Raw genomic sequence first — 10,989 nt, forward strand, 5'->3', positions numbered from 1 at the left:
TACTAAAAAGAAGATATAATAAATTTAATTTCCTCCCTATGGCTAATGATCAATGGGAAGGGAGTAATCCTTATTCCCTATCAGTTAGAAATTTGTCAAATTGTTATTTGTCAAATTGTTTTAATGAACCAAATAAACGTCCGCAGGAGTAAATAACTTATAAATGAGAGATTTGACTTTTAAAGACTTTTTTCTTTGATATAAATGGAGTGAGAAATTTGATACATGAACCTTTTTGTTCTCAAGATACACCGATGTCAATTGAATTAAGTTTTTGTTAACATCGTTTTTAGATGGTGATTGTCAAATAATTCTTTTAAATAAGCTGCAAAGTTTAATTATCTATGGCTTAAGTTTGTTCTTTGATGCTAGACAATTAAGCTCTTTGAGTTGATGGTTGTTTGCTTTGGGCTTGAGACTCTATCTTGCATAAATGTATCGAATATTTTGATAGAGTTTGAGGGGGCGTTTGGGGGAAGGGTTGGATTATGAGGGGTTAGGGTTATGTAATCCAACCCTCGTTTGGGGAAAGGGTTATATAACCTTAGTTTTAGCCCCTTAACCCTTCCTCAAACCCTTCTTCAATACTTCTTAATCCTTCTTCAACTTTTCCTTAACTCTTCTTCAACACTTCGTTAATCTATCATAACCCTTCTCCCAAACACATTTTATCAAATTATTATCCATAACCCTTCCCCCAAACACATTTTATCATAACACTTCCTCCATAACTCTTCTCCAAACACATCTTATCATAATCCTAGGTTTATCATAACACTAGGTTTATCATAACCTTAACCCTCCATAACCCAACCCTTCCCCCAAAGGGCCCCTAATTGTTTGGAGGTCGTCAATTTACTTAATGATGTTGTCGTGACTTATCTGAAGTCTCCTTTTGTATTAAGGAGGCTAAAGATAAAAGCAAAAAATTGGGTGTTGTCTCATTTTTCATGTTTGTTGTTAGAATGTTATGGTAGGTTGCGTTGTGCATTAGAGGATCGAGAGTCTTCGATTCTTTTTTTGCCTTATTCTAAATGGATTTTTTTGACTTTGTCGTGCGATATTCTTGTGTAAATTGCTTGGTTTTGTTTCTTTGCCAAGAAGACTTAAATCCTAATAAAATCTCATTAAAACATCAAGTTAAAAACAATAAAAGCAATTAATTTTTTGTTTATATATATTTAATATAACAAGACAATATTGGACATAGGTACACATAAGTTGTTGAGATTATAACTAATTTTCCTCATTTTTCTCATCAAATTGAAAATTTTATTATTTTGAGCCTCATCTATTTTTGAACTAAATTCATTTAGCACAATTCTAAGTAGTTAATTAATTAATTAATATAGTAACCTATTGCTTTAATAAATATTTCTTTAGAGAGGAAAAAACAAAATAAAAAAATAAAACTTCATCGTTTGTCTGTTCCTAATTTTCTAATAATCTTAAAATTATGTATTTGTAATTAATTCTTATTTTTTTAATGTTCTAGTTCAATCAATTATAATCTAAAATTTTAATACATTTTATAAATATTTTTAACAATTATATTTTTAGTGCTTTTTCTTGATAATACATATTTTATTTTGCATTCTACACATATTTGTATCAAATAAAATAATCTTTTTAAAAAAATTAATATTAACAAAGGAGAGTTTTGACAAGTTTGTAAATAAAATTTTATTTTCAAAATTTATTATAAAAAACAAAAACAAAATTTTAAAATTTCATTTTCTTTTGATTTTTGAAATTTAACTAAAAACTCATAATGGTACGAAATTTCTTTAATTTGGCTGGATATTATAATTATACTACAAAAGTTAATGGTATAGTTTAGATGAAATTGAAAAAGGAAGGGATTGCGTTACCAGATCATGCCACGTCATCATGCGGTCACTTTTCTTCATTTATTTTTTAATATTTTTTATTTTGCCATATGATATGCCAATTCATATTCTTTATGCATTTGATAGATTACTTTAATGGGTTTCTTTAAAATGCAAAAAAACTATTTAAAAAATGTAAATATTTTGTTTTGTTTTTTTTATGAATTTAAGAATAATTTTTATAAATACAACAAAACATCAAAATATTTATAAGTCAGGTAACAAAATAAAAAAAGTTCATAGAGTCGGATATTTTTTTTAAAAAAATCTTCTAGGTTTGTCTTTCCTTTCCATCTTTTTTTTGCTATTTTTTTTTCTTGCCATCCTCCTCTTAGTTTCTTTTGTAATTTCTTACTAAATATAAAACTTTTTTAGATCTGGATAGGCACGGAACGATCGTGTAGCAAATGTTAAACGAACGTATATTAAAAAATTGTTTAGATTTGGACCTAAATCTATATGATCGGGTAGCATAGTCCAATCTAAACTATTGCAATTAATCACATGCAGATATTTTATACCTTCCACTATGCTTGTGGTTTCAAAATTGTTGACGGGTAAATATTTTAACGATTTGTTATATATTTTAAAAATCCTTTTATTTAATGCATATTACCTAAAATAAATATATACATAATTTTAAAAAAAAAAACCAAAATTTCCATCCTTTTTCCATTTTTTATTTTTTTATTAAAAAAAATCTCACTGTCTCTGTAAATTTTGGGTCAAACTCTTACTTAATGGTTAGGTTTGCAAATGTTAGATTTGTATTCCTTAAATGGTAAATTTTGGTTTTAATTTCAAAATATTACATTTTTTTTATTTAAATTTGAGATTTGTTTGTTAGAATTCTGTAATTTACCATTTTAACCTAAAATCTTCAATAAATACCAAATGTGAGTGTTTATTTATTAACTTAAACCGATAAACACAATAGATGCCATTAAAATTCATCTTCAAATAGTTTAAATTAATTAACAAATATCAAGATAATCATCTAAGTGTGTATTTTTTTAGGAAAAAATATATTCAACATTTTCCTTATCAAAGTTATGACATTTTAAAACTCAAAATACTCTATTTAAACCAATCTCAAATTTCAATCACTAAAAATGCCTTACTTTGGAAGATAGAAACTAAGAAAAAAAACGAAAAAATTATTTAAAGTATGATGGTAGTTGTAATTACATTGCATAATTTTTAATTATAAAAATCAAATTCTCAAACGTGTACCACAGTTAAAAGGGTTGTTGAATCAAAATATTTTACAAATATAATAAATTATCAATAAGATATGTTAATAGCACCCGTGGATGCTGACACAATTGCACAATTTCCCATTCTAAGTAATGGTAGATTCTAAGAAAAAAAAATTAGAGATCTTTTTATTTTACCTACGAAAATCGAAAGAAAAATCCAACTATCTTTAAAAAACAAAGTGTTTTTTTTAAACATAGAAAAAAAATTGATAAATTATTTACACTCTATCCAATAAAACTATTAAAAAGACAAAATATTATATATATATATATATATATATATTTAATTTTTATACGAAGTATAAATATTTCGTAAAATATTATATTTTTGACAATTTTCCTAAAAGGAAAATTAAACTTTTTTTATATCCAGCTCAACTCACTTAAAAAATACTTTGTCAAACTAAAAATAAAAATAAATAATTAAAATTTTATAAGAAAATCATGGTAAATAACAAAATTATTCAAAAAAAAAAAATATATATATATATATATTATATTATATTTGAAATACGAAATATGTATATAAACAAGAATTAGTCCAGTAATAATAAAAAACTCAATAAATTATAAATATAATACGATTAGCTAAAATTCCATTTACATTAAATAAACAAAGAAGAAAAAAAAAAGTCGTGGGATTTCTCTGAAAAAACAAAATAAAAAATAAAATCGTGGGGTATCGTAAAGAGAAGAAAAGAAAAAAAAAAAAAAAAAGGAATTTAGAATGAAATTTGTCAGCTGAAAAACCCCAAATTATCCATATCTCCAATGCTTTCTAACAATGGCTTCCAAGAGGAAGCGAGAGAGAGAAGAGAGAAATGGCTATGGCGAAGAGCTTGATTCTGTATCTGAACGTGGCGATTTCAAAGAAAGAAAAACAGAGGAGCAATAGCAATGGCAATGGCAATGGCAGCAGCCCTAACTTTTCTTCCATAGAAAGCTCGCTTGCTGTGGGTGGTGGGCCCTCCTTCTCCAACCACAACTGTCACCTATTTCTTCCACTTTCACCCAACACCCATCACCATTTTTTTCCTTTCCCTTTTCTCTTTCTCTTTCCTTTTCTCTCTTTCACCTCACCATTGTCAATTCTTCCTCCTTCCTTTTTTTTTTCCTCCCTCTTTTTCCATGTCTTTAATGGCGGCCAATATGCGAATTCTACGCCAAAAGCTAAAGGGTCGGTGTTAGATAAGCATCCGGTCCTCATTTTTATTGGTTGTCAAGAGAGATGCCTACATTTTAAAAAGCTTTGTTGTTGTTTTTGTTCTTCGTCCGGTCGGTGGAATTCATTAAATTTTTGGACATGGGGGGAGAGGGGATGGGATTGTTTGTGTGTTCTAAACTGGAGCGAGATGTTTTGGAATTTCTATGATGGATTTGGTCTCCAGTGTATTTGGTTTAGTCTCTAGCGATTGGAGTTTTATTTAGGGTGTCTAATCGCATTTTGTTAAGACCTTTTGAATCAGTTCGAGATAGAGGACGATTTGTGAATTGTGATGAGTTTGATCGAAACTGAAACAGAAATCGTGAAATTGAGATTGTACTGACTCTGAGAATTTGGGGTTTAATGGTTTTGATCAATTTCTGATAAGAAGAAATTGAGGAAAAGCAATTATGAACCATTTGCGATCATGATTTTTCTTTCTTTTGGGGGAGGAGATAATGGTCCCTCACTTGTCTTTTCTTTCAAGTTAATTCCGAATCTCTCGATATTCTAAGATTTTGATGAATTTCTGTGCACGTCATAACGCTCTGATTTGATACCTTGCCATCGCAAGAAGCTGTGATCGAATTTGGCTGTGTTTCTCCCGATTTATCATCTGAATTCCATGTCTGTTCTTCGCTATGCTGGATTTCTAAGGGTCTGTACTGGAGGTTAGTCTGTCCGTGAATTTTCCGAGAAAAAGAAAGCCAGAAATTCTTTTTGTACTCATTTCTAAGAGTTGTTTTCTTCTTCATTCTTGTCACCAGAGTTCATGCAGCCATATTAGAGAATAAAATTTTGGACGGAATTTTTTAAGTAAATGGCGAAGAAGTCCAAGAGAATTACGGTTCGTTATGAGAAAGATCAGTCAGGATGTATGTGGGGTTTGATTAGTTTATTTGATTTCCGCCATGGTCGCACCTCCAGGAAGTTATTAGCCGACAAGAAGCATCCGAGTAGGCAAACTGTTGGTAAGAATGTTATTTTTTGTACAGATTTCTCGTAGATCTAAAGAATTTTGTTCTCTCTTTGAGTTTTATTTCATTACGTTTGACCTGCAAGTTCTTGATGACCAAATTTCTTTGGAGAATCATCATATCTTGAGTTTCTGTTATTGGACAATTTTAGTTTCTCTTTCTCCTCTGTCTTTTTCCCTGCACCCTGTGTAGAATCTTTGAATGTGCGAAATTGCACAATACACTCATGAGCAACTAACCCCTGGACTTATGAATTCGTTGCAATTAAACGCCATCGTTGTAATTTTTGTTATTGGTTGCGTTTAATTACAACAATTTCATGAGTTTGTAAGTATAATTGCAACAATCTTAAGAATTCTGGGGTGATTTAGGGTTTAGGGTTTAATAATTGTAACAACTTAGCTGATTAGACAATGTGCATGGTATTTTATTGGAAATGCATTATCAGTTGGTTCTGAATGTTCTTATCTCTTCTTCTACAGGTAATGGAAATTCAAGAAACAAGTTTGAGATTTTGGCTAATCTGGATGAAGATTGTAGTTCTACTCTGGTAAGTTTTCCCCATTTAGATCCTTCTTCGCTGGAGTGGAAGTATGATTTACGTTCTAATTGATTGGATGTTTTGCATATTTCAGGACATTGAAGAACGTAAGAGATTGGAGATTGGAAAGCCAAGTGTAAAGAAACTCATAGAAGAGGAAATGTTCAACGAGCAGGACTCAAGGAAGATCGAATACGAACACCCAGGCCACTTAAAGACGTCAGAATCGAAAAAAACGAAGAAAAGTCGCAAAAAAAGCCATGACATTGATGCTGATTCCTTTAATTCTTCTGAGTATTCAAAGGGACAAAGTGTTGATAATCTTCCTGTTGATGCGATGTTAAAGGAGATCTACAGTCAGATCCATCGGAAGAGCACAAGTGAAATGAAATTAGACCCAGACGACAATGAAGATATGCAATCAAATGAGTACATTGCTGAATTAGAGCAAAAAGTGGTGGATGCGATCAAGGAATATTTAGGCCAGAAGTTTAATATTGGGAAAGATTTCACTGAAATTCAGAAAGTTCAACATTCAAGAGAGATCATGGAAGCTCTTCAGATTCCCCATTCTGACGACGAGCTGTTTGTAGAACTTGCACAAAACCCAAACTCCGTGTTGTTGAAATACATTAGAAGTTTGCATGACATGTCGACGGAAAGAGGTGAGGAACCCAAGTCACACGAGTTCAGTGAAGTTAGGCCGTCCGAGGAGCTTGTTGATCATAAACAACGATTATTTTTCAGGAGAAAAGTCAAGCATCGGGGTAGGAACTTATCAAGAGAGAATGAAAATTCTGACAAGTCGAGTAAAATCGTAATCCTGAAGCCAGGGCCAAAAGGTTTATTGAATTCTGAGGCTGACACCATTCATCCATCAGTCCAAGTTCCTACTGCTAATGATAAAAGGAAAGTGCTGAATGAGAGGGTCAGTTCTAACTTTTTTCTTTCTGAAATCAAGAGGAAGTTTAAATATGCTATGGGAAAAGATCACCACGAACTCGCTGCTAATGGTTCAGATAGAATTCCTAGTGATCATCACTCTGAGCGGGAGAGTGAAAAGAGTGTCATTAAAGAAAACGGTGCAAGAAATTCTACTAGTAAGGACCACTTTTTTATTGAAAGAATTTCCAGACCTTCCACTGATGGCACGAGAGGAGAGAAGGCTGGAAAACTCAAAAGCTTGGAAATAAATCAAGATTTGGGAAATATTTATACCAATAGAAGAAGCCCTTCTAATATTTATGTCGAGGCAAAGAAACATCTTTCTGAGATGCTTAGCAGTGGGGATGAAAGTGTAGATTTTTTAAGGGGACATGTCCCTAAGACCCTAGGACGAATTCTCTCTCTTCCTGAGTATAATTTTTCTCCTATTAACAGTCCTAGAAGGGACTGCAAGCTCAGCCCAGTAACTTCAGAGAAGAGAATTTCTTCTAGTAGCAGACTTTTAAGTGTTAATGAAAGTATGCCATCGTTCAGGGGCGAAAGTAATGATATACCAATCAGTCCAGGAAAATCTCCGTTGTGCATTTCTGACAGTACCCCAAATGCTGTGCAGCCTCCAATTGACGATAACCATAATATTAACAGGGATCTAGTTGATCAAAGTATAAAAGAAGAAGCCGTGAGTGCTAGTACTAATGGAAAGATTTCTGAAGGTATGTATCTCTGAATAGTCAAATTCATGTGGGGTTGGCCTAAATTTTAATTGGTTTGGCTAATCGTTAGCTTTATTTATTAATCATTCACGTTCAATAATATACTTGCAGGTGATATTGAGTCTCTAAAAGCAAATGAAATTGCAGTTCATGAGGAGAGAAGTTTTTTGGAGGCTCCCTCTGAATCAATTGAAACTTCTCTTTCCAGAGAAGATCAGGATGGTGAAATGCCTGATGCATGCAATTATATAAGTGTTTCTGATGTTCCATCTGATCCAGTTGCCTCTCCCCCTATCAGAGAAGATCATAACAATGAGACACCAGATATGCTCGTTGAGGAACCTTCGATAAGCTTGCCTCAAGATCAAGTAATATATCTTCTAACTTCTTGTGTTTATATCTCTCACTATCTCTCTTACAATAAGTTAGCTCCATACATCTCATGATGAAAACCCATCTGCAAGATACCCTAGGTGTACTGATGACTTATAAGCTTGCTTCTGATTTAGGAATCTACGATAAAATTAACTTTCCCCATGACGAAAATTTCAAATTGCAATCTTTTCCAAAATTTGATGCTCAAATGTCTAGAAGTAGTTGTGCTGCTTAATATCTAGTGGAAATGTTAAATGGCATGTTTTTCCAAAATTTATGCACACATATATGTTGAGGCTCAATACCTTGTGAAATGTAGTTTCCTCCAGTACTAAATATGTGTTCTTATCAAAGCGCTTTCCCTAAATTGTTCCATTTTTTTAGGGTTTGTCTGAAGAAAACCAATCGCCTCCATCTCCCTCGGCATCCCATTCTACTTCGGTTACTCCTGGAAAGGGCGTTGGAGATTTAGACGGCGGTTCTGATGTTCCAGAGAGGCCGAGCCCTGTTTCAGTTCTTGAGCCACTATTTATAGATGATAACATGAGCCCAGTGCATGCCATGTCTCGGCCTGGTAGGCACTAAGAACAGCCACGGAGTTTTTCCGTGAATTTTGTGTTTAATTTGGATCTATTTTACTAGTAAGTAAAGGTATTGATGATGGAAATTCCCCTGGCTAATATTAGTTTATTCTATCAGCAGGTTTACCAATACAACCAGTTCATATTGAATTTGATGATCGTGAACCTGTGGAAAGCGATAAAGCTAACATTCCAAAATCGTTGAAGGAAGATAAGGAAGTGATTTTTGACTATGTAAAGGCAGTGTTGTCAGCATCAGGCCTTACCTGGAACCAGATCTGTGTAAGGTGGCTTTCTTCAGAACAGCTTCTTGACTTGTTACTAATTGAGGAGGTAGATCTTTTCCCGAACCAGCTATGCTCCGACCAGAAGCTCCTCTTTGACTGTATTAGTGAAGTACTTGCTGATGTCTGTCAAAACTTTCCCCCATGGTTCTCATTTGTAAAACCTTGTTTACGATCGGACTATCTCGTTGAGGTTTGTGAAGGAGTATATTGGCATCTCCTTCCACTGCCACAGCCTCTTACATTGGACCACCTTGTCACGAAGGACATGAACAGAACCAGAACATGGATAAACATTCATTCTGATGCTGAATCTATTGGTACCGAGACATGTGATGCCATATTCGATGATTTGGTGGACAATACGATATTAAGCTGCGTATGTGATAGTTCAGATGACTTGTAAAGAGTTAGTGTTCATTCAGTAAAATAATCAAAACTTGGGACGACCTCCTTTTGATGAACTCTAATATGACTGAGCTGTTGCTAACTTGGTCCCTGAGATATGTGTAGATATCAACCACAATCTTATTAGTTCCATAGCCATGGCTTTTCTGGCCTTCCCAACTCGTTCTAGTCGTCAAACTAATGCCTTCAATGGAGAAGGTTTAAGACTTCGGTCGTTGTGAAAACAGAGTCATGTTCGTTTTTTACAGCTGACTAAAATCGACTTTGGGTCTGGTGCGATGTTTGCACAGTTGCAGTAATGGAGGTGGCACCCTCCTTTGTAGATCTTGTAGAGTTTGGTGTGTTGTATCAGTTGAGGAAATCGATATCGTGTGGTTTGATTCATTGATTTTTTTTTTTTCCCTTCTCTTTTCTGGTCACTTGTTAGTGTCGTTTACTTTCGCTTTGCTGCTGTATTATTTGCAAAGATTATGACAAACTGTGAATTTTGGTTGTGAGAGTTGCTTCTTCTTTTCTTCTTATAAATATGTAATAAAGGGTGTTCCCTGTTGATCTCCTCATGCTTTTAAGAACAAAAATGTAATGCCTTAGCTTCACATTTCCCTTCTTTCTACTACTTGTCATTGTTCTTTTATTTATTTTAAAATTGGATTCTTAATCTATACTTCAAATCCATATCTTTCTTAAACTAGTTTGTAGTTTGGTTGTTTTAAAGGTCTAGATTGCTTAAATCGGTTCAGTTTAATCACTTTTCTCGTTTTTAAACCACTTTGAAGTATGCTTTTAGTTATGTAAAAAAAAATTATATTCAAAGATATAAAATTAAGAATTAAATTTACTTTGAATGATTAAAGGCGTAATTTAAAATAACTTTGTACATAACAATATCACTCTCAAACGCGTAGTTAATGTATTTGTCGGTTTTAATTGGTTCTTTTGGTTATTGAATTTGTTAGTTTTGTTTTTTGGTCAGTTTATATTTTGCTGTTTCTTTCTTAAACTGATATGCCAATTTGATGCTTATTTTGACCAAAATCTTACACTATTATATGTAGATTTGTGAATGACTTACCATTTTCTCAGCAGTTCCAAATCTGGAAGTTTGCTTACAAATTCATCCATTTTCTGATTTGTTTTCCTTCTTTATGTTTATTGTTTGATCCTTTCTCTGGCAAACATTAAATCAAACCCAGAAAAAAGTTCGTTAAAACCAAACAAAATTTCAAATTTCAAATTAGATCAACTGCAAAGTATTTGTAGTTATTAGGTTTTTTCCTTTTAAATCTCTAATGCAATTTTAGATTTGAAAAAATAATATATATATCAATAACCGTTACATTAAGTATACTTACGTTGACAATTTTACATTGTTGTCTTATGTAGATAGGTTTGGTAAGCGTTGATAATGCCAGATTGATTAGCATTTATGTCAACATAACCTTGTACGTATTATTCCCGTTAGCTCGTATACACACATTTGGTATTTTAGTAATGATTCGATAACTCCTGTTACCGAAATTGTCCAATAGACGTCGTGCATTAAACACCATTTCATTTTATCCATAACGATTTCGTTGCGAATCTCGAGAATCGAATTAAAACTAACCGAATAACTTCTATTCGAGTGACACCTTACAATTCCTCCGAATCGGTATCCCAACTCTTCTTATTACATTTAGCTATTGATTTTTTTTTTTAAAGTAAAAAAAGATGTCAAAGAGATTGAATATTGTGGGACAATATTTTGGGTTATTTGCAAAACAGTCCCCTCCCCCAGTCCCAATGTTTGAATGACTTAAGAAAGTGGGGATTT

General features: G+C 32.8%; 1 protein-coding gene across 3 annotated transcripts; it reads left to right on the forward strand.

Moving 5' to 3' along the window:
• Nucleotides 1-3,893: 3,893 nt before the first annotated feature.
• LOC103483273 (uncharacterized) lies at nucleotides 3,894-9,732 on the forward strand. Of its 3 annotated transcripts, none has more exons than XM_008439830.3 (7): nucleotides 3,894-5,023; nucleotides 5,120-5,323; nucleotides 5,812-5,879; nucleotides 5,965-7,528; nucleotides 7,640-7,896; nucleotides 8,288-8,477; nucleotides 8,606-9,732. In XM_008439830.3, exons 2-7 carry the CDS (start codon nucleotides 5,173-5,175, stop codon nucleotides 9,172-9,174), a joined length of 2,799 nt encoding a protein of 932 aa, XP_008438052.1. In that variant the 5' UTR covers nucleotides 3,894-5,023; nucleotides 5,120-5,172; the 3' UTR covers nucleotides 9,175-9,732. The 3 variants fall into 3 exon arrangements, with proteins under 3 accessions (XP_008438052.1, XP_008438050.1, XP_050941846.1); XM_008439828.3 differs by having other exon boundaries at nucleotides 3,896-5,023; nucleotides 8,603-9,732; XM_051085889.1 differs by lacking the exon at nucleotides 3,894-5,023 and having other exon boundaries at nucleotides 5,030-5,323; nucleotides 8,603-9,732.
• Nucleotides 9,733-10,989: the final 1,257 nt, after the last annotated feature.

Source organism: Cucumis melo, chromosome 6 (assembly GCF_025177605.1).
Source record: "Cucumis melo cultivar AY chromosome 6, USDA_Cmelo_AY_1.0, whole genome shotgun sequence".
Taxonomy (NCBI): Eukaryota; Viridiplantae; Streptophyta; class Magnoliopsida; order Cucurbitales; family Cucurbitaceae; genus Cucumis; species Cucumis melo.

What these genes read in the sequence shown, in the direction of transcription:
- LOC103483273 (XM_008439828.3), top strand. Translation starts at nt 5,173, where the DNA reads ATGGCGAAGAAGTCCAAGAGAATTACGGTTCGTTATGAGAAAGATCAG. An exon ending in AAGATTGTAGTTCTACTCTG is followed by an intron (nt 5,880 to 5,964) that starts GTAAGTTTTCCC and finishes TGCATATTTCAG; the next exon opens with GACATTGAAGAACGTAAGAG. An exon ending in TAATGGAAAGATTTCTGAAG is followed by an intron (nt 7,529 to 7,639) that starts GTATGTATCTCT and finishes ATATACTTGCAG; the next exon opens with GTGATATTGAGTCTCTAAAA.